This window comes from Diceros bicornis, chromosome 3, assembly GCF_020826845.1.
Source record: "Diceros bicornis minor isolate mBicDic1 chromosome 3, mDicBic1.mat.cur, whole genome shotgun sequence".
NCBI lineage: Eukaryota > Metazoa > Chordata > Mammalia > Perissodactyla > Rhinocerotidae > Diceros > Diceros bicornis.
Window position 1 is genome coordinate 51,663,358 of NC_080742.1, and position 24,942 is coordinate 51,688,299.

Below are 24,942 nucleotides of genomic sequence, written 5' to 3' on the forward strand. Positions count from 1 at the left end.
AAAGGTAAATGCATTATTCACCCTAGAGGCTGGAACTACTCTTTCTAAGCCATTACTATCTTGATGGGTCAAAATGTTTTTTGGCACACACAGTGAGTGAGAAAATGTGAACTATGTATCTGTCAAACAGTAACAAAGTACAGTTAATCTAGTAAGTGCTATTCAACTCCTTCTGTGCCTCTATAATCCATTTATCTAAATCCTACTTAGTTGGAGGATTATAGTACTCATATATAAATAGCTCTTTCCAAAGTTTAGGTAAACGGTTCACACATACAGTAAACGAGACGGTACAAATCAGCTATCTGATTTCACAAAAGAAAATAAAAATTTCATGTGACATGTACATTTTCCTGAAAAGAAAAAGATACAAAGGAAGGAAATTAATATCATGCCAAACAAGCAATTAAAAACTGTCTAAAGATAGATTTTTTTTTTCTGGGTTCCTAAAAGGAGAATAACTGGCCAAGAATTCCAAAGGAAGCAGCCAAAAGAGAAAAGAACCACTAAAAACAGATCTGAAACCTCAATGGAAACAGAAGCCTTCACAGTAACAGATAGGGAAGAGTTTAAGGAAATATAAAGCAGATCTTCAAATAGCCACACAAAAAAGGAATGCTCAAATAGTAATTTTCAAAAAGCAGTGGTGGTCAAGGTGGCTAAATGGATCACAACGTAGTTAAAATACAAATTAAAAAGAATGTTATTACCACAAGGTCTCATCAATTAGGAATAGAAATGGGAATCTAACTAATACCTCCCCAAAATAACTAGAATTTATTTATTGAATATTAGTTTTTGAAATAAACATAAACACTCCTCACGTTTTGGGAAAACTCTTAGTAATCTTTGACCTAACAGTTGGTATACACCAGTTAGGACTAGGAGTGGAGGAAACAGGCATTAGTACTCATTGATTCTTAAAAAAATTAGAAATGAGAAGCCTAACTGAATCAAAGTCGCAAGGATTCAAAACCTCCCTCCCCTGGTCTTGCAAAAGAGGGGATATTTCTTTGTAGAAATGTAAGATCTTGATCTCAATTCATAATGCTGCACAAAATTGTATTTCTATAATAGTAACGCATGTTTACAACCTATGATAATCGTAACTGAACCTGGACTCTAAATTTCCTGACAAATCACCTATTTACCCTTAGCAGAAGAAAGAAGGCTGTCTGTTGGTAGTTGTTTATAGTTTACATTTCATTGACACCATTATTACATTTGAACATACTGTAAATTAGTGACAGAATGTAAACTAGCCACTAAATTAATTCTCAACTTTTTAATCCCATTAGCCAAAAGGTAAGACCAACTTCTAGCATCATGCACATATTTCAAATTTATCTGAAATACAATAATCATATCTTCTTGGTTTTATAATAAGGAAAAGAATCCTAAAAACTGCAAATAATGCCAAATGAAACATAGATCCCAAACAACACTGATGAGTAACAATTCCACGGAAAAGCTTATATTCAGTGACACTGGACTTTTATGACTTTTTTCTCCTTAAATGTCCTTTCTGGAAATGAATGTTAGCTATTTCTATATGACCCTTCCTTTATAATATTCATCTTCTGACCTGCTTTTCCAAGAAAAAAGCAAAACTAAGAAAGCTTATATTCTTTAAATTTCAATATTTTATGGCTTTATTTGTTCAAATAATGTACTTAAAATTATGTGAACTATGACTAAGAGATTTATTAATTAGCAAATAAAGTTACAAAATATATCTTATTGTTTCTAAATTAATATAGTGACAATAGTGGTTAAGAGTGTGGACTCTAACCATTATGCCTAGGTTCAAATCCCAGATCTGCCATTTACCAGCTCTGTGACCTTGAACAAGTTACTTTACCTCTCTGTCCTTAGTTTCCCAAACAGTAAAATAAATGGGGCTAATAGTAGTACCTACCTCACAGAGTGGTAGTTAGATGAGTTAAAATAGCTAAAGTGCTTAGACAGCTAAGGTGCTTAGAATAGTAACCTCTATACAGCTGTTTGCTGCTGTTATTTAAATTTATAAAAGAAGCTGAGAAGGGTATTGCACATATTTCATTTTATCTAAACTTTTCTAATATTTGAAGAAAAAAATATCTTTCCTCCCTTCAAAATTCTCACAATCCAAATGGTCTTAACTCTGCCAGAAAATCTACAACTATAGCCTGGATGATAAATATTTCCTAAGGTGAAAGGCCACATAGATGAAAGTTATTATACTCTCTTTCCTAATTCAATAAAACACAATTGTGTTGACTTTTAGGGCATTCTGGAATATGGAGCATTTGTCAAATAATGAAATAGAATTATAAATTAGCCAGACTATAATTATTAAAATTCTCAGTTATTCTTTCCCCATTTGTCTTCAGCTTAATCTGTAGCAAAAAAAGGGTAAAATGGCCCCCCAAACCCTCATGCAATAAAAGTTGATATAATTGAACACCAATACTACCTTTATCACTTCCATAATAATAGAACACTGTTTTACTGAGAGCACACCACCGTTTCTGCCATTCAAATCCCAGAAAGCTGTGATCTACAATAAAGGGGAAAAAGGAAGAGTTTAGATAATATACATTACATATGTTAATATAATGCCATTTCCTCATTGTAAAAGGAAAAGTAACTTAATATGATTTCTAGGGTTCCTTTTAGCTCTAAAATTCTATGACTAATTAAATTTGTATCTTCTTTTCCAAAAGACAAACAAAAAAACAAAGCTAAAAGGAATAAAGTGAAGCAGAGATGGGGCTGCTACATTCCTGGGATCAACTGCATGGCTAACAAACTGTCCTGACAGGGACAGTCAAAAAGGCATTTGACTATACAGCCTTGAGATAACTGATTCATCTGGGTCTTATTTTCTTATCCGTTATAAAAGGGAGCGGGTTGAAGTTGACCTAGATTATTTCTACTATCTCTTTTAGCTTTATAATTCAGCTAGGAAAGCTAAGAAAAGCAAATGGACTATAAACAGAAAGGCCCAAAGGGACTACCTGAGAGACCAGTAGAACGGTGATAAAGAGACTTTCTGCTTTTCATTTCCCATTTCATAACACCACCTCCACATTTCCTTTCCATTAAATATTGGTGTTGAAAGAGTGAGACCATATGGTCAACTCCCACTTATCATAGCCAATGGAGAGAACACTGAATGAATAACAGAAAATGGCAGACAATATGCCAGGCTTGACCTGAACCATAGCAGACAAGGTATATGCCAGGTCAGGTGCAGGATAACCTGCTGCTCAGCTGGGTGGGATAACGGTGAGAAATCCCATCCTTGAGAATACGGTCATGGCCTGCAGCCTTCCACTAAGAGGCAGGAAACAGCTCCTGAATCATCTACAAATAACCGAGGTTGACAGTAAAAATCTGACCAAATGTTTTGTTATTAAAAATTATTTAGAACTGAAAGTTGTATTTTGTGGTTTGGATAATGTCATCCAGATTTTTCTTAGAGTCTTAAAAGTCTTCAATCACCTAAAGATAATATTGGCTCCACATGTATACTACAAGCACGTTTTATCTGAGGATAAAACCATTTTTAGTTTTTTCATTAGAATTTTACAGTTTACCTTTTCTGCGTTTTTCAAGGTAGCCAGCCTTTAAAACAAAAGGAAGGTCCTGTGCTGCAATTGGAGGAAACTGGTTTCCTGTGGGAAATAGGAAAGAAGAAAAAAGTAGTCAGTAATCCATTTCAGAAAAGCCAAGTACCAGATCTCATTAGACTCAGTGTACTTTTAATTACCCAAATTAATTAAATCCAAGTATATTAGCTTTGTTCTAGATCCATTCCATAGACTAGTCCCTCTCTTCCTCCTGTACATCTCAAGAGCAAAAAAATATTCTATACATACATATTATGCTCCCCCAAATACAGTAATATTATGAAACTGAATGATCTCTAAAGGGCAATACTTCTCGACCTACAGTCTGTAAGGAAAGGACTAGGAAACTATTAAAAATAAGTGCAAAGAGAAAGAGAAGTTATGAATTTCAAATAAATCACATAAGCTTCTTAACATTTATATTGGATTAACTCTTTAACAATTTTGCATATCGACTCTTACCTAGATATCCCTACGCCTACCAAGTGAAAACGAAATGATTTTTCCCCAAAATCAAATGGTAAAATTGGTTTCTCTGAGTCTAAAGCAAATATTCTCTTTTCCTGATTGTACTCACAGAGAAATCTTGTAAACATTCAACTGAATGAGTATGCTTTAGGTTTTTCTAGGGCATTTGAGAGTCTAAAACTAGGTAGATCGATCCGATAGAACATAAACAACTAATAGATGCCTACAAAAAATTTAAAGATTAAACCAAAAGTTAAGTCAATTAGAAATCATATATTCATGGTCACGGATCATAGGTTACTCAATAATTTCACAAGTGTTCAATATTTTTATATAAACTTCATTAGAAATATAACACACTTATCTCAGCATTTTACTAGAAGTCTAACAAGTGAAAACAATCAATCTAATGAAAGTTTCTATGGAATACACACAATGGAAACAGTTTCAATATAGTTTATGAGTAAAAAAAGTGTTTTGATAGGAAGTTTATTAAATACAAATTCATCACAGAATTACCAGCTAGGTTTTTTTTAAACATTAGTATCACAGTAGTTTTTATAAAGTCATAGGTATTTTTCCTTAAGAAATAAAGCTTAAAATTAAAGCACTGATTTCAGTTCCCTGGTAGATCAATTTTACTCAGTAAACACAAATCAATATCATTAAAATATATTTAAAATAGAGCACCGATTTTGAAATGTATATAAAATTTTAGGGAAAGCCAGTGTAAATATTTGAATAGTTGTTCAGTAAATGGATCCATGTTTCTATTTTTCAGAATCAACTTGATCTATACAAAGGAAGAAGCTATTTACTATAATATTTTTGTACATAAAATCAAAATCACATATGGAAATCTTATCTATGCGAACAAGTCCTAGTCAACCACTAAATTAAAGAGGGTGACTGTGGTTTGATTTGTTTTTTTAAAAAGACAAGAAAAAATAATGACTAATAGCACTTTTTTATTAAGCTAGGTTACTGACAAAAAACTAAACACAGAAATATTGTATCACATAAGAATGTGAAATTCTAGCTAATATAAAAACATTTAGGAAAATTTTCTCTCTAAACAAAATTCCTGAAAATAAAGTACTTACTTCTCCAACTAAGCAAGACCAAAGTTTAATTTCTGTGGAAGTCTGCTTATGCTCAGGCTTTTTTTAAACTGGCCTGTACAGTTCTTAAATCAACCACACAAAATCTCTTTGCGAGAAGCATCATATCATATCATTTAAGGATGAGAAAGCAAACGTATTCATTATGTATTTTAATATGATTATCATATTAAAATTTACAAGTAGTTTGTCCATAGTGGCAAAAAAACAAGAATATTCACTGCAAATATCCCATAAATAATTTTATATCTTTAAGATGATGGAAATAAACTCCTAAGCACTGTCCATTTTGGATGAAATTAAACTACAGAAGGAAGAGGCAACTTTTCAATCTTAAGGTTTGATGTCCTGCTTTAATTGGACATGGGGAGGAATTAATTACCTCCACTTGGCTAGAGAAAGCTCGTTGAGAAGTAGTCCCATGACCCTCTCACTTCCACTGGGCATAATAAATGTTCTTTACATATAAAATTAACCCTCTAGATCTTAAGAAGAACCTTTAAATTATTCTGAAGAGAAACGGGTACCTTTAACATAGCTTTCAACTTTAAAAAGTTATTCGTCAAAAAAAAAAGGATGGGGAGAAAAATAAGAGAAGGAGGAGGAGCAGGAGGCGAAGTAGAATTTACTAGGGTCAATATAACTATAACCTGAGGCTTCTGCTTTAAGAAAAATGTTGATTAAATTTCCACCTGATAAATCACAATAAAATTTGATGTCACAAGCAATACTTATTCTGAATTCTAAATTCATGTTTCTAATATATAATACTTTATTTCATTCCTAAAGGGGAAAAAAAAGCAAGTTTTCTGACTGAGATTTCATTTTTCTAAACCTTTTTTGCTATTTGCTCAATACCTAGGATTTGTTTAATATGCACACAAATTTTTTTAAAAAACCGGTTTATTAATAGTAATCCCTTTAGATACTTTAGATTTTAAGTTCTTAGAAGAACCATTTGATTTGTATAGTACCATAAACATATAAACACTTGATACATTTTTTTTTTTAGGTGAGGAAGATTGGCCCTGAGCTGACATCTGTGCCAACCTTCCTCTACTTTGGATATGGGATGCCATTACAGCATGGCTTGATGAGCAGTGCATAGGCCCGGGCCTGGGATCCGAACTAGCAAACCCTGGGCCGCCGAAGCAGAGCCCACGAACGTAACCACTACGTCACAGGATTGGCCCCAACACTTAACACTTTTTGATGGTAGAAATTGAAAACTTGTAACAAGATATAAAAAGTGGCAATTTCTCTTTAAAAAATATGAATTCTCACACCATTTAGACCTCATACCACTATATCCACAATTATCAATAGTATGTCACCATTGAAGAAGATTCACGTTGATCTAAAGAATTAAGACTATACAAATGCAGGTATAATGATACATGAAAAAGAGGAAGGTAAGGCTCATTACAAACCTATTTGAGCTTCAAAACGTTTCCCAAACAGCACAATTACATTATCTCACCATGGGAAACCATGCAACATAGCCAATACAAACATTTCAACAAATTCACAATACATTATCAGCTCTGTTTCACTATCAAAATTCACGCCCTTGTCCCAGTAAGTTTAGCACTGAGCCTTAATCCTTTGGCACAATAGCAGGCACTCAGTAAATGTTGGCTTTTATTAATTGTTATAATTAAATATCATTATTATTATACGTTAGTATAACTGTAACTATTAATTCAAATGAATGGATGCCAATGTACATGTAAGACTAATGTTGTTTAGACAATTTTAATCAGAAAGATGGAAAAAAAGCATGATTTGGTAACTGTAAAAGTTAAGCATTGTAGTTATTTTAAAAGCAGTTCAAAGATTTCCTTTTGGTTAGGTGAAAGTGGTTGATGAAATTATATCCTAACTAAGGGCAGAAAAAAAATTAACCTATACTCTAGGGCAGCCTATTTACACTGCAGATGATTACTACAGGGGCTTGCTTACGTGGCAACAAGTTTTCACTACCCTGAGGAAATAAGCATATACTGACAAAGACTAGTTTTCTTTTTATAAAATGAGCATGTATTTCTTATATAATAGTCCTACACTTCCAAAGCACATCAAAATATTAGACATTAAAACTACAACCCTACAAAAGCGGGCAAGGAATGGGTCTTCTCCAACTTGCAATTTCTGAATCTGAAATATGCAAAATGGTTACAAGGTCACAATGAATTCAAATAAACAAGTATCAACTCCTAGCAACTCAATAGGAAAAAGGCAGCAGTGGAATCCAAATTTTCTTATACTTAGGTTGGTATTTTATTCACAAGGCCACTGTTTAAAAGATAACTCAAAGAGTTCTAGGATGTGTCTTGAAACTTTTGCCTTAAAAACAAACTGTGTATATAGTGGACGTAGTCTACTAGCAAGCTAAAAGAATGGATTCTAGAATCTGAAAAATAGAAAAGAGTAGCAAAGTATGAAAATCAAAAACAAATTACCTAAAAACTAAGGTATTACTCAATCTTGGCAATTTTATTAAACTATTTTTTTAACTTTTTTCCTTGAATCTAAGATGAAACACACTGGAATGCTTAAATATCTGTAATGTATTTAAGAAATAAGTTTTACTTTTTAAAAAGTTTTAACTATTAAAAATAATTATTTCAAAATGAAAAATAATTATTTCAATTTCAGAGAAAGATATGAATTTTCTTTGGCAGGCAGTATCATTTAGGCATATTTCAGATGTTAGGTTGGTTGGGTATAAAACTAGTCTTGGCATTAGCAAGGCAGACAGTTGCATTACTGTATGTACGATAGGGAAAGGTGGAAAAATAGGTCCATATCACAGAATACTTTACTCAGAAGAAAAGGCCTAGAACAGCATGAAAATTCCTAGAATAGGAAAGGGGAGTAAGGGCAATAAAGGGAGAGAGAGTTAAGAGTTAGGGGGAGAAAGAGTTGAGTTGAGGGGAGAGAGAGAACAAATCATCCTTTCTTTTTTGTATCTCTTTCCTCAAAATACTCTAAATAAACAAACTTTGTTTAATTTACAATTTTATCCAGCACTGCGTGTGTCAACACACTATTCCTGACCTCCAACATTGACATGTCTCCTAATCCACTCCTCCCTCACACACACACACACAAACACTTACATTAACCGTATTCCAATCTGACACCTCTTTAAATGCATTTATTTTTCTAAGACTTATAGTGAGGCATCACTTTCAAAGTGCAACTTAAAGTGAAGATTTTCTTTTTTTTTAAATCTATGTAAGTTCTAACTGCTGAGTTCTGGAATTAACTTTTCATTCAGTTTCCTTTCTACCTTCTTGGCTCTTCATGTGGGACTATGAATAGGTGTCAAAGGATGTGAGTGATTCAGAGACATTTTCAAAACAGATGTCTGTTTTTCACTATCCTTTTTATTTTTTGATATGCAACTTTGGTGACTGACTTAAATGCTAGACTTCTAAGGAACAGAAAGCCTCATTTTTACTATTTTATCATTAGTAAACTATAACAATATTATGAGCTTCACTGCATTAATATGTTCACAGTTTTGTGGTTGGTTGATCTAGACTTAGCACAAAAATTCCTGCTACGTTTCTGAGTCTCACCTTTTACTGGCTTCAATTTACTCATCTTTTACTGGCTTTTCTCTTTATCGCTTGGCATTTGTATAGTTTTCAACATGAACACTAAACTTTCAGTTAGTATAATTTTTCCCTCTACCTTTACACAACTGAAGATTCCTTTACCCTAAGATTGGAAAAGAATGGAGACGTATATTAAAAAAAAAAGATTGTTTTTGTTCATAAGAATTTTCCAAGTTGGGATCTTGGTTTAGTCAAATATTCTGTCACCACACATTGTAACTGCTTTCCTTGAACTGCAAAAAGTAAATGGTAAGTCCCTCAACATTATCTTTTTTTCTCTCAATTCATATGAATAAAACATCCATGAGTTTATCTAAATCTTTTTAAATTCTTCATTTTCACCTGATAGTTGGAATATTGAGTTCCATAAACCGGCCACCTCCTGGGGGAAGACAGTGCTTCCTTTCATCTTTTCTAAAACTTTTATGTGATAAACTTTTTAAAATTCTTGGTCATTCTAGCATTCCTGAATTTGATAAATAGACCCTTTTTTTTTTTTTTACAGTATCCACCCACTTGATGATTGCTTTATATATAAAACATGTATTAGGCTTCAATTTTTCCAAGAATACTGATCATTTTAGTTTCTCATTTCATGTTGGCAATACTTCTCCTACCTTGGTCATCTCAGTGGTTATTTTACTGTCTGTGTTAACTTCTCCAGCTCAAGTTCATTTTTCTTAAAAAGCGGTCATCAGAATTGAAGTATATTTTCAGATGCCAATATTCCATGTATTATAATTTTGTATAAAGGTAGAAAAATGCTTTCTGCTTTGTTTTCTATATCTTTCCAGATAATGTCCAGACATTTCTGGCAAAGGGTATATATTGAGTACTCAGCTTTAGGAAACAGTCTATAAATGAGCTTCAGTTCCCAGAGCTATTACTGGATCAGAACTCAATACTCCACAAGTACAATTTAACCACACTTTACTTCACATGTGCACACACAAACTTAGATGCCATTTTCCCTGTTTCTAGAGAATATATAGCAGGTACAGTGACACAGAGTTGCTGACACTTTTTTTTCTTATTATTCTAAAAGGTTTTAAATACAAAACTTCACTAGTACACTTGCAAAACAAAACAAAAAAGACTATGCCCTAACAAGGGAGAGAAACCTAAAGTTAACGTGGATATAAATATTAAATAAAATGGTTTTGTGATATAGCAGATACCTAGAAGCTTAGTTTTACTTTAATACTGACTCCAAGATGCATGGTATAGGTTAAAGAGGTCTGTAATCAAATCCCAGTTCTGCAAATCTGTGACCTTCAGCAGGTCACTGAGCCTCTCTAGGTATCAGTTTCCTCATCTAAAACATGAAAAAATTAGATCAGATCATCTTCAAGGCCCTCCCAATTCTAGGATTCCATGTAATACAGCCACACTAATATTTTTCTTGTATTTTCAGTAACAAATGGACAAGGTCCAAGATGGATTCAACTTTCAAAAATATCAAATGTGGAAACTGTTCACACCATATTTTTCATGGAGCAACTGATAACTTCCTTTAGATCTAGCATAGAATTGTTTTATGCCATTTCAAAGGTTTAATTTCTAGCTAGAATTTTGGCCTGGAATATCTGTGAAATAAAATAAATATATAAATGAAATATTTTTCATATTCTAATAATTCTCCCCTCTACATGGAAAATTTGGAATTTCAAATCTTATCAGTTCTTCTAGTGAGAAGAAGAAAATTATTATGTATTCAATGGACATATCAAACAATAATAAACTTTAAGAAAATAATCACTACAGTAACTAAAAGATAGTTATGTAATTATATTTTACATAGATAAAATTATGTAATTATGTTTCTTTAGCATAGTCCTTTCACAGAGCTCATTTTCTCATTTATCACTATTCTCTCTTCTGAAAGGATGAGCCAATGAATATACTAGTACTGGTGACCTCTATCATGATATTTCCTTTTAAAAAAAATTGTTCATGTCATGCTTGGACACAAAGATGGTTAACTTCCAATTAGTAGGACCACAGAATTCCCAAGGAGGTTAAGCCTTGGGGAAAAGGCTTTAAAGACAGATAAAGGGGCCCACGTGACAACAATAGGGGCAAAAGAAGAGGTTGTAACTCACAGGTTTGCCATCTTTTAGTCCCTCCCCCATAAAGTGGTAAGTCACTTTGAAAGCTACCAAGAAAAACTGAACAACCATTAGAGTAATTCAAGTATGCCTTTATTAACTTTATTTCTTGAAATGGAAATTCCAATAGCCTCATGAAAGTTCCAATATGTCTTCAATAGGTCTATTTGAAACCAAAGAAGACAATAGCTATTCATATTATAGCTATATGCATGCAGAAAATGCTTCATGAATATGATCCAAAAAATATATTAAGGGTCTATTCAGAGTCCAATCAAAAGCTTTTATTTTATATCAAAATATATATACATATATAATTATGGCTGCTACTAATTTTCATGGAAATCTACTAAAATACATAAAGTTCAAGTGGCAATAAGAGAATAATTAAGAGAATAATTAGGGGGCTGACCCGGTGGTGCAAGCGGTTAAGTGCGAGCACTCCACTGCGGCGGCCCGGGGTTCGCAGGTTCAGATCCTGGGCACGCACTGACGCACCACTTGTCAAGCCATGCTGTGGAGGCGTCCCATATGAAGTAGAGGAAGATGGGCACAGATGTTAGCCCAAGGCCAGTCTTCCTCAGGAAAAAGAGGAGGATTGGCAGATGTTAGCTCAGGGCCTATCTCCCTCACAAAAAAAAAAAAAGAGAGAGAGAGAATAATTAATAATCAAAATTGAGAGAAATCTGAAATCAAGTGTGTTCATCAATATCCACTAAAATAATAGTCAAAAAGCCATGGATCACAAGTATGTGTGGAGGGCCGGCCCCATGGCTTGGTGGTTAAGTGCGCGTGCTCCGCTACTGGCGGCCTGGGTTTGAATCCTGGGCGCGCACCGACACACCGCTTCTCGGGCCATGCTGAGGCTGCGTCCCACATACAGCAACTAGAAAGATGTGCAACTATTACATGCAACCATCTACTGGGGCTTTGGGGAAAAAAAAAAAGGAGGAGGATTGGCAATAGATGTTAGCTCAGAGCGGGTCTTCCTCAGCAAAGAGAGGAGGATTAGCATAGATGTTAGCTCAGGGCTGATCTTCCTCACACACACAAAAAAAGTATGTATGGATTATATTATCCAGAGTTATATCATCCTTCTCACTCACTTAAAATTGTTTCTTGTACTTTAGAGTATGCTTAAGCATGTGACCAGAACTGAACTACCTAATTACATATCTGAAGATTGCTTTTTTAAATAAATTTTTAATATAGAACTGCTGTCCCTAACTCATAAAAGTAGATGAAAAAAAATCTCTTTAAGATTTCTCATTCTTTGGTCTAATGACAGACTATGAGGTATCACATTTTTATAATACATTAAAATGATTCCTTATAGAATTAAAAAATGTGTTTTATCTAAAAATTCCAGAGTTATTGATTTGTGGAAACCCCTATAAGACTCCCTCATTTACAGGGATGAAAACATATCAATATACTGAATCAGCCATTTAAAAATAAGATTCAATGTGAGAAATTTCACTCTCAAAACAAGACTACTATTTCATATATTTATAACACAGGGCACCCTTTATTCTTTTATATTTTGGTAAAGGCTACTTATTAATAAAATATCATTATATTTGACAGAAAGAATTTAAATCAAATTTTATCTCCCATATAGAGTAACTTCTCAGCTACTTTGTATCTGCCTATATCTTTCTTTCTTTTTTTTTTTTAGTGGCTTAAAACAACACAAATTTATTTTCTTACAGCTCTGAAGGTCAGAAGTCCAAAAAGCATCTCACTGGACTAAAATCAAGATGTCAACAGGGCTGTGTTCCTTCTGGAGGCTTTAGGGGAGAATATATTTCCTTGTGTTTCCAGCTCCTGGAGGCTGAACTATTTCATTGGTTATCGGCCTCCTTCCATCTTCAAAGCCAGTAATGGCCAGTTGAGTCGATCTTACAACGCCTTCTCTCTGGTTCTGATTCTTCTGCCTTCTTCTTCTCCATCTAAGGATTCTTGTATTTTCATTGGGACCATCTAGATAATGTCCTTATTTTAAGGTCAGCTGATTAGCAAACTTATTCCATCTGCAACCTTAAATCCCCTTGCCATGTAAGTACATATTCACAGGTTCCAAGGATTAGGATTTGGACTTCTTCAGGGACTATTATTGTGTGTATTGTACCCCTCATTATACATATTAATTGGCTACTGATTTTTGTATACATATGTATGTATGTGTCTGCTATATCTTAATCATCTTCTCTGAGGCAAGAAAAAATTAATTGAATTCAGAAAAACAACAGACCCTTTTAAAAGCCTATGATACACAAACATTTTGAGAAATTGAGATACAAGCTGAAAAGGAAGCCAGTCTTCTCCTTGAGATAAAAATAAAATTCTAAATATATCAAAATCTTCACTGATACTCTAAATGATACAAAATTAAATATATACAATTATGAACTAGATTTTAATGTTTTTCTTTAACACAAAGAGGTGACTCGATCTGATTTTGCATCTTAGAATTGTAGTTAAAACCCTGGGTCCTGGATTCAAATTGCAGCTTGACCACTAGCTCTGTGACTTAGACAAGTTACTTGATTTCATTAACTTTAGTTTTCAAATTTTTTAATGTAGGTAATAAGAGGGCACACTACAAAGAATTACTGTGGAGATTTAGTAGGATAGCACCGAAGATAGCTCTAAGAAATGCTAGTTCTTATTACTATTACTATTATTTTAAAATGGCAATTCAGATTTCCATTCTTCATTGTTCCTTACACAAGAAAGCTGAAAAGATAAGCCACTACAATAAAATTTGAAAGCCAAATACCTTTTAACAATACAAATTCCTTTCCAGCTATAGATATTTGGCAAAAAAAATCTGAGGCATGAAAACGTATTTTATGGTATTGTACGTAGTAAAGATTGTATAAATGAAAAGGAACACTCTTAACTCATCTATTAAACAAATATTTACTAGTGTATATATTATGTGCCAGGCCCTTTTCTACATATTACCTAAAGTAGGCAACTAGGAAAAATAAACTCAACCTCATTGAAAACTTGTTGAAAGCATTTTAAAAGAAAAATCAAATAATTTATGTATAAAATTTTAAAAATAATTAATAATTGGTCTTACTCCTTCCTTATCCCATGCTACCTCTATATCAAACACAACACTTTCTGTATTGCCAGACTGTTATAAGCATCTCTTTTTTAAAAGCACTGTCAAATATACATAAACAAATATCAGCATGGGTCAGTGAGGTAATAATAATGCAACAGCTAACATTTATTAAGCCTTTACCACCAGTTAAGCATGATACAGCCTTCATCTCATTCATTCTCCCACAGCCCCAAAAGGGAGGCATTATTAGCTCCATGTGAAATCAAGGTCACTGTGTAACTGGTGAAGCCAGGACCCTAGATCTGTCCAACAAAGTCCATTCTCTGAAATGCTATGTTCTACTATTGATGGAATAAGTGAATGCCCTCTACAGAAACTGTATAAGACAACATCATTGAATGACTGTTCTATGGCATTAAAGTAATCACGATTATTTAAAATTAATTCCTTAACAGCAGAATAATATATTTTAAAATATTATGCATTCTAGAAAGGTTTTTTCATTTTCTACAAGATTTCAGAGAAGTCAATTTTGCTTCCTAAAAATGTCTTTTTAAAAGACTTCCATTTTGGTTTAAAAACACATACACACAAACATGGGACAAATTAGTAATGGGAAAACTGCTATTTATGGAAGGAAAAGGAAGCTCTTTTTGTATGCAGATTCCTCTAGCAAATGGCATAAAAATAAGAAATGAATATAACTTAGACTGAATTCTTTAGCTCCCTTCCATTCAACTAAGTTTTATTTTCACATAGGCTATAGGGCAATCTTTTATATTTTTATCTTTTGCAACTGTTTTTTGTTGTGAGTTTTAAGCCATAAATTTTACAATCATTTTCAGAATATGATTTGTAATATTCAAGTTCTTTTTTCTTGTTTGTTTGCTAAGGAAGAATCACCCTGAGCTAACATGTGTGCTAATCTTCCTCTATTTTGTATGTGGGTCACCACCACAGCATGGCTGCCAATGAGTGGTGTGGGTCTGCACCCAGGAACCGAACCTGGGCTGCCGAAGCAGAGTGCCCCAAACTTAACCACTAGGCCACAGGGAAAGCCCCCTCAAGTTCATTTTTAGTCATTTATTTTTCCTCTTCTGTATACTAAAAGTTTAGACCTATTAATAACCTAAGATCATATCTGAAATACCTGAAATAGGAAAATGCAGAGTTAAAATGTCTTCTATATTATATGATACAGTAAAGCGTATGTTTTTGTTTTCGCCTTGAAGAAAGAGAATAGGTATACAAACAATTGTCATTCTATTCCCATCTCCCAAAGGAATCTCCTATTGAGGGGTGGTTAAAATAAATGAAAAATATTTAGTATGAAAACTATCAAATGTGTTTATTTTGTGACTAACTGAAATTAATAAAAAGTAAACATTTCTGAATTAAGACTCTCTACTTAACGGTCCTACTCTGATTACCTGATTACTAAATTGGGCTTGATTACTAACGCAAATACATTCCCAAACATTCTTCATGCTTTAGTATTTATTATCTGTTTCTACATAAGAAGACAACTCCCTAACTTTTATTTAAGTGAAAAAGCCTTTGTTATTTCCCCTCTCCTGTCATTCAAAGTGTTATAAGTGTCCTCTTAAAACACATGCATGCTCTGTCTCTCCTTTCTCTCTCTCTCTTTCTCTCTTTCATACACACACAATTTATCTTTGTACCATCTGAAACAGGTCTTTCCACACATCTCTTTTTTCAATATAAGCATGAAATTAACAAATTCTCACCTATTATTATTATTGTTAATTTAGTAATACACTGCTTCATTCTTCCCCCCAAAATACTTCACAGGTATTTGTACAGATACATTTAGTAAGGAAATTAAAAGCAAATAGGAGAAAATTGTGAATATACAGAGGGAGAGAAAGCAAATACCTGTATAAAAAAATGTTAATGTTAAGGGAACCTGAGTGAAGGGTATAATGGGAATTCTTTGTACTATTCTTGCAACTTTTCTATAAATGAAATTATTTCAAATTAAAAATACATATATAAGTAAAAAATCAAGGCAAACTAGGAGTCAGGCTAGAACGCAAAACAAGTTGGAACTACAACGTCATTTACACTTAGCAGAAGTGGGCCAAAAATTCAGTTATAAGCTTTGTAACAACCAATATGAAGCAAGAAATAATAAATTATGTGATTCATTGCCCCTAAGATAAATACAGATCATTGCTCAGGGAGAAACATACAACAACTATTTCTGGTTCCTGGTACTGAAATGAGAAGAAATTTCTCCCATGTGTTCTCAACGTCCTCAATAACAGTTTTACAGTAAGTAAAATAAAAGTTACATAGGCCTGCTTTGTATAACATCACTCACATCGAGCCAACAGCATAATGCCAAAGCAAAATTCAGTAAAAGCAATTTTATAGAGTACAGAACCAGGCAGCCCAAGCAAACAGCTCCCAAACAGCTTTGTCAAGGATAAGACCATAGAATACTATGTGAATAGGCACCCTGCAGACACTCTGCATTTTTCAGACAATCCTTCCAATAGTAGTTATCTTAATCAAATTTTTGGTAAATATTAAATCCCAAGCAGGACATATGATCCCTGCAAGAAGCTAACCCAGCTCTTTTACGTTACCGTTAAAGAGCCACATCACTTAACAAGCAGGCAAGCTGGGGATAAACCTTATTATAAATTTATAAAGTTTAAAAGCTTAGCAGGGACATATGCCTGGATGAAGATCACCTTAACACAAAAACAAATCAGCGACTGCCCATAAAGTTTTAACTCAGTGCCAGAATAATCCTAGCTTGCAAAAAATTTAAGCATATGCCTACTTCACATAAACAAAACATCCACAGAACATGTTACTGAGAGTGATAAAATGCCCGAGTCTCCTCTTCAGTATGAACTGCTAATAATACGGATACCTGGGTAACTGAACAAATTAGAAAGCATTGCTCTCTATGTAACTGAGTAAATTACTAGAGAATACATATTAAAATTTCAATATTAGAAGAGTTAATGCATAGCATTTTTTCCCCAATACCTGAAAATAAAAGCATACTACATGCTTAATCCTCTTTCTGATCTTTAGCTCAGAGGGAATAACTGTTAACAGCCATACGTGAAACGGGCCAGGGAAAGAGACATATGTGTGGTACCTACAATAGTAGGTTAAAATAATGTGCCCACGAGTTTGTCTTATTCAGTAGACTTTGAGCAAGGGATGATAGGACAGTGATTCTCAAACTTGAGTAAGCATCAAAATCAAAAGGGCACTTATTCAAAATGTAGAAGTACAACTTTGAAGTAAACTATCTACATTGCTCCTAATGGTATATTTTAAAAGCCTCATTTAATACTTTACAGTATTTATAAAATATGCTCTAAGATAATGTTTAATACAAAATCAAAAGAATGTCAACAAGTAGATAAAATACAATCAGCACAACACTGCAAATAAGGAAAATGCCAGACATAAGTATTCATGAAGGTGACAATTTTTATTTATAGAGTATCTAACTTTTTAATCATTAATGTAATTTTCATCTTTCACCGTAGCTGGTGTGGTCCCCACTGATAAAGAGTAGGGGAAGACGATACTCATGAGGAAACACAAGAGTGAGATGCAAGACAGCAGAAAAGGGCAAGCACAACTGAAGAGCAGAGGTCATCCTTCTATTTCTTTCCCACCTTAAGACCTACTTTCACAGTTAGTAACACTCCAATTCAGTTCTAAACTTCATAACAACAAACATAAAGTAAGAAATACAATAAAAAGGAAAAAAAGAAATTGGGACCAAACATATAGCATAAAAAGTGCCCATTTTTAACCACGTGATTTTAGCATATTTTTAAAAATTAGTATCCATGATATAAAAAATCAACTGCCAAATATAGAAACTGAGATTTACTATGAGTTAGACATGATAAGGCAATGCAGTAAATTGTTCACTGTGTGGACTATCCCAGCCCCGGGTTCACAGAGCTGACACAGCCCAATTGCCCATGGTCTTCTTTTGTCCCAGTTAAGAGTTGTCATTACCAGAACAATTTCACCACTGAAGTTTAAGTTTTTGATTCAAATTAAAAATGTCAAAATTAAAACTTCGAAAAAGAAGCTCATAAAATGTTTGCTGGCAACATGCAAGAACTGATGCAACTATGTGTAAACACACAGTGCTATTCAGCCACACATGAACATCACACTAAAGGCAGTTCAGCTGTGTGCTCTCATTGCAATGTAAGGTGCTGGCAGTTACCTCAGGGGAGTTTAAGGCAGTAAAACAGTCTGAACTCTGAATCTGTAGTTTGCTCATGAATATTTGAAATACACAATGATCTCTTAAAAACAAGTAAAGGCTTAAAATCCAAAAGATATATATCCCACTTAAATTCCATATGAATAAATGAGATACAACTTATTCAAAGTCAATTCAGATACGGTAAGCTTTTACGATAAGATATTCCATTACATGTTTTCCTACAAATTCAACCTGTAATTAAATTATGTCTGAATAGATCATGATGTATATTCTCACTAAAAAAAAAAATTTTTTACATATATGTTATATCTATCTTCCTAATGAGATAAGTTATTAATTAAATTGATTAATTCAATTAAGTTCCCTTTATCTGGATAGTCTCATGCAAGAGTCAAAGTTCTAATGTATTTTGTAAAATATCAAGGTACGTTAAATTAGAGAAAAGAAGTAACTCTTATAAATTATTCAGAGGATGGAAAATTATGGAAATTTAACACTTGGTCCAAAGATCTCTTACCAACCAAAGAAATCAGGTATGGATTATCCATACATGGATAAGAATTAGTACAATCATTTATTTCTCAAATGATGACTTTTTCAAGGGGTGGATGGGAAAAAATATTTGCATAGATGTCACAATACACAATGAACTCCTGCAAATCAATAAGAAAAAGACAAACAGTTTAACACAAAAGCAGGTAGAGAATATGAACCAGGCAATTCTTGGAATAAGTACAAAGGCCAATAAACACAAGAAAAGATGAGTGTTTACTGATTAACTGTCTTTTGCCCAGCTTTCCTCACATTCACTAAAATGTAAGTCCCATGAGCTCAGAGATCACCATTGTCTTGTCCATTGTGTATCCTCAGTGCCTAGATTAGTGCCTGGGACACAGTAAGTACTCATCAAATTTTGCTGAAGGAATAAAAAATTCTCACTAAAAACTAAAGAAAACAAACTAAAACAGGATACTACTTTTTAACTTATGAGACTGGCAAAAACTAAAAAAGATTAGTAACACTGAACAGCAGGGATGGCAGGAAGAGATGGTACTCTCATGCACTGCTTTCAGGAGTGTAACTTCCTATAGCTGCGTGGATAAGAATTTGATAATGCTCTAAGATTCAACTCCTAAGAATCTATCCTACAAAAATAAAGCACAGGTTCATAATGGTATATGTGCCAGAATAGTCACTGAAACACTATTTGTGATTGCAGAAAAATGGAAAATGTCCAGCAAGAGGGACATTATGAAACCATTTTAAATAATGCATATTATTTAAATATGAATATGTAGATCTATGTGTGTTAACGTGGAAAGATATGTACTAAAGTTATAAAGATGTTCATGATACTTAGGTAAAAAAACAAGTTGCAAAATAGTAAGTATGGCGATATCCCATTTTTTAATTTAAAAAAATCTGATTCCATATATATTATAGAAAAATACATTTGTACAATCCAGAGAAAAAAAGTCAGGAAGGACACATTCAGAACTGTTAACAGTTCTTACTTCTAGGGAGTTTTTTTTTTTGTGGGGGAAACTACTTTTTCTTTGTTACTAATAGGTATTACATTTAAAATTTTATGCAATAGAATTTTTAACTGAAAAGCAAAAAAGAATGTTTACAGGTTTTTAAATAATTTAAATTAAATCAATTTATATTATTTAAATCATAGCTAGAAAAACTTTAACTAATCTAGAAGATTTAATTTAATCAACACGAGGGTAGTTTTATGATAAAATAACACAACTCGAAAACAATCTTCTCAACTCATATGAAGGTATTACTTTGAGAATGTTCCCAGACCTGGTAGTCTCCAAACAGGCCAAGTCACACGCATCCACACAAGCGCTCCCTCTGCCTCGACTGTGCTACCCCTTACCTTTTCTTACTTTACCAGCCCTCCCACCCTCACTGCCTAGAAGCTTCTAGCTCATCATGACTTCAAGACAGCTCAACTCTCTGAAAAGCCTTCCTGTTGTGACACAATGAAAATATTTACAAGAAAACTGACTTCTAAAAAAGATTAAAGGAAGATATTTTCTCTGACATAGGTAATTCTAATTCTTACTACTGATTTTTTAGTGTTCTAAAAAAGTCACTTAAATGAAACAAAATAGTCATTGATTTTTAATTATCTAGATATTTCTATATTTTCTAAAACTCTCCACCTTATTATAGAAACAACCAAAGGCTTCAAGACAAACCCTGTTCTGGGAAAAATATTGATGGATTTTTAGAAGTCCACATGGTCTAGACATGTTCTTGGTTGGAAAGCAAGTATTTATGATGAAATTAAAATTTTTTCAAAATGACATAAATCTATATTTTTTGATACCACAAATATAACACAATAATGTATTTTTTGTTCTATTTCAACTTAAATGCCTTCAAATTGATTCATGTAAAAATATGCATAAAAATAATTGTGCCAGGCTATAACTGGTATTCCAAATTCCACCTGGGAAATGAATTTTATGGCTATACTATAAACGTCTAAAATCCTGAAGTTTTAATAGATATGCTGACACAACCTTAACCATAACAGTTCTAGCAACTGCTGCTATAATAAATCTGTCAGTTTCTATAATGCCTATGACAAATCCATTAATATGAATGATGTACACTTCACATAGCGCACTCACAGCAACTGCACAAGTTATGTCATCTCCATTCTGAGTAGCAAATCAGTAATCAATATTTGTAAAAGCAGCAGCTAATCCTTTGTAAAATCACTGGTTCAGTGATTGAAGAGTTTGCTCAATCCACACAGTTAATCCCTCTTCATCTGCTTGAGCCCACTGTTTATCCCAGCCTCTTATAGTGCTAGCCATGGCAGATTAATACATCTCCACACATTAAACAGGACCTGACAATTGACACAGGATATTGCTGACAGGATAAGCTCTACAAACACTGGCTTTTTTAAAAGGAAGCTTAAAATTAACATTCAGAAACCAAAGTTTACAAATAGGCTCACCACTATCCCTTCCCAACTCCAGTCACCTGACTTACTGAGCTCACACTCCTCAGGAAATATATCCCGATTTTTGGTTTGAAAAGTCTTCTAGCCAATTCTAGAATGCTTATTCATAAAGCATATTTTGTCATTAATTTTTCAAGTCAAGGTAAATAGAAGTTTTCTGGCCAAGAAAAGAAGCTGATATGTACAGAACCACTTGGAGAATTCTTATGTGTGAAGTAAAAGTCCCTGTTCTCAGATAATGATACCTCAAAGTTCTACACTTGAAGAAAATCTTAAAAAAGCACTTACATACTTAAAGCTTTAAATGAAAAAAAGATGCATTTTCATACTGAAAAGTAATTGAGAATATTATGCTCTGTGCTAATAGAAACAGATATTCTAAAGTTATAAAATAAAAATGTTTAATCATCCTTAACAATAGATGATATGACAGATTCCTCTTCAAGAATATATTAAATTTTATTTAAAGAGTCAACATAAATTTAACAAAGTTATTGCAATTTAGATAATCTATGCATCCTTAATTGAGACTCCTTGAAGGAAAAGAAAATGTAAATTCATGTCAAATTAAGTGTATAGAATAGGCATAGAGAAAAAAATGATTTCCTAACCCAATATATAGAATGAAATTAATTTTTTTAAAGACAACATGAACAACTCCTTTACATGTACTACTTCTGGTTAGCAAAGTCCAATAAGGAATATTAACCAAACTATTAAGTCTTACACTTTTCATTCCTCCTGAGAGGAAGATGAGGACACAGAAAGGCTGAGGAGAAACACTATGAGACCAGGAGAGAAAGGTCTGACCAGAAGCCAAAAGAGCATAGAATTTTAGGAGAGGAATGAACGAATAATCAGTAATATCAGCTATTTCAGAAAGGCCAAGAAAGAAAAGTATTAGAAATTGTTCACTGAATATGGAAATTAGGAAGCTACAGCGATTCGGTGAGATTTCAGGGAAGAGGCAGGTGGGCAGAAGCCAGCAGTAATTAAAGAATAAAATGGGAGAAAGTAGAACCAGGAAAAGATCATTGGTCTTTTAAAAAAACTCAGTAGTGAAGGAGGAAAAGAGAAGAAACAACAGCCAGGAAGAAAAGCATTTCCAGTTTACTTTCTAATTCAATATTAGTAGCAAGATTCCCTTTTCCGTACCAAATTCCACTTGAACGCAACACCTAGTCTTCAAAATAACCAAAGGCCCATACTGCAATTTTTAAAATCTGATAATTTTTAATCTTATTTAGTAATAATACATTCATATGTAATGTTAAAAAATAAATAATCATAGATTAAAAATGATAACTAGCATTTGAAAATTTAGGATGACATCTGTAATGTAATGCAAAAATGTCTTATATGGTATGTAGCATATTTTAAGAATGCAATCTTAAAATCTAATAGCATTTCAGATATTAAGCAAAATAATTCGCTAGTTAGTTGAATTTGCTAAGAAGAATTATATACATCACCAAATATTACAAGACAACTGGTTCTAACTAGCCTTACTGAAAGAAGCTGATGTATAGAGGGAATAAAAAGACAGAAATACTGATTCAATATTATAGGTGATCTGTCGATGTCAAGAATATGGCACATTAAATAAGTAGAGAAGTTTGCTAACAGTTAAGAAAAATAAATTTCAAAACTCTTTCGAACCATAAAAATTACTTAGAAGCCACAGTCACCAATGCTATTTCATACCATCTTGAAATAGTGATATTTCTCTAGTACACATAAATTATGATTTTGCAAAGTTCAATTTATGCATAACTTTTTAAAAAACATCTATTATGCAAACTATATATTTACTCATATTGAAATCTTTTAGGTCTACTGTTAGTTGTCTTTGAACCTCCTAATGAAATTCCTTAAGACTCCGGACATGTGATTATTTTAATGTTCTCTCATACAAACACATATATAAACACATAAAAATATGTGTATATATGTATGTGTGTGAAACACACATACACTTTGGGCAATGCTGCCCAATATACCCTAGAGAAGCGAATGTTTGACTTCTCTTTCAAATCATAGTAATGTTCACAAACAGCTTATACTTTTAAATACAACTAAAATCATTTTCTAAGAAATAGTAAATTTTTTTTAAGGTGAAAACTGAATGTTTCAAAGGAAGGCAATTTATAACTTCTTTCAAAAACCTTTCATACTCTTACTTCAGACATCCAAGTAACCAAAATCATAAACTTGCAAGCAATTTGCCAATGTTACATGCATAGCCAGAGAACAAAATAACACCCACATAAGATCAAACATGTAACACTGGCTCCTTAACAACAAATTTTAACTGAACTAACTTGTTAGTCAAGCAATAGTTTCTTCTTTAGGATATAAAGAGGAAGCAGCACTATGGGTCATTGACCAATTGTAGTTACACGTTCTGAAGAAAACGTTATCTTCAAGTCTGAGACTTCAGATTTCTATAAATATTTTCATTTATTTTGTAATAATGCCAAAAATTTTTCTGCTGCAGTATCAATAAAGCCATATTTCTTGTTTTTTTTAGTGACATTAATAAATCCGAAATTACCAAGATTTTCCACATAAGAAAATCTCAAACAAAGAAAATTAGTGGTCACACTGAAAGTGATCTAATAACACCATAAATTTCTCTGTAGATTCAGACATAAAAGATATAAAGTCTAAATTTTTTATTCTAAGGAATTTCAAAAATAGAAAGGCAAAAAAATATTTTTTTCAAAACACATCCCATTAATATGGCTCAGTACACCATATCAGGAGACACATGATGTTGACTTGTCCCATCACAAATGATGTGAATTTTCACCACCTATTTAAGGTGGTATCTGCCACATTTCTCCACTGTCACATTACTATTTTTCACTTTATAGTTAATAACTATCTTATGGGGAGATTCTTTGAGATGATGTAACTATCCTGTTCTTCCTCATACGTTCACTCACTAGTTTTAGCATTCATTTATGACTCTTGCCTGAGTTAATCATTTCCATCATGACTGCAAATGGTGATGTTTCTAACTTTCTCTTTTTAATAAGTGAAAATGTCGAATACTCTTTATATGAGAAAGCGGAAAGCTACACAAAAGATTACAATTTGGGAATTGAATATTTGGGAAAGCGAAATAGCTAATTCTTGCCCTGGTAGACTGCAAACATGACTCTGTGTGTGTGTGTGTGTGTGTGTGTATCTGAGTGTGTATATGTATGTGTGTGTATGTGTGTATTAACATTTTTTAGCCACATAGCAACCAGGTACATGACCTCATAATGCATATATTGAGCACAATTGTGCAACAAAATATAGCAATGGCATAGTCATCCTTGGTAGAAGAAGAAGAAAAAAAAATAGATTACAAGTCAGAAGACTACTCCTGTCAGTCTAAACTTCATTGTGCGTACCTAGATGAGTCAATATTTCTGGACTTCACTTGTAAAATGAGAGGCATAGACTAGATAATTTGTAAGCTCCTTCCAACTCTAGTATGCTACATTCTAATAATACTAAAATATATTGATTTATGCAAAGATGTTTTTTAAAATCTTATCTTTACCACATTCCTTTTATACCCATCAGAAAAAAATAAAATAACACTAAAACTGAAGGAAAGTATAATAAATGTTTAGGTAAGCCTTACCTAATAACATTGCAAAGGAAATAAAATCATAATTCCTCTCAGGAACCTTCT

At 33.0% G+C, this 24,942-nt stretch overlaps 1 protein-coding gene across 1 annotated transcript in view; it reads right to left on the reverse strand.

Annotated features, from left to right (window-relative positions):
• The window catches only part of SKAP2 (src kinase associated phosphoprotein 2), a 167,746-nt gene that overhangs the window by 62,742 nt on the left and 80,062 nt on the right, over positions 1 to 24,942 (reverse strand). The window contains exons 5-6 of the mRNA XM_058527499.1: positions 3,582 to 3,659; positions 2,456 to 2,539 (exon numbers count right to left, since the gene is read on the reverse strand). Of these exons, the coding sequence (XP_058383482.1) occupies positions 2,456 to 2,539; positions 3,582 to 3,659 (162 nt within the window). The remainder of the gene's footprint in view (positions 1 to 2,455; positions 2,540 to 3,581; positions 3,660 to 24,942) is intronic.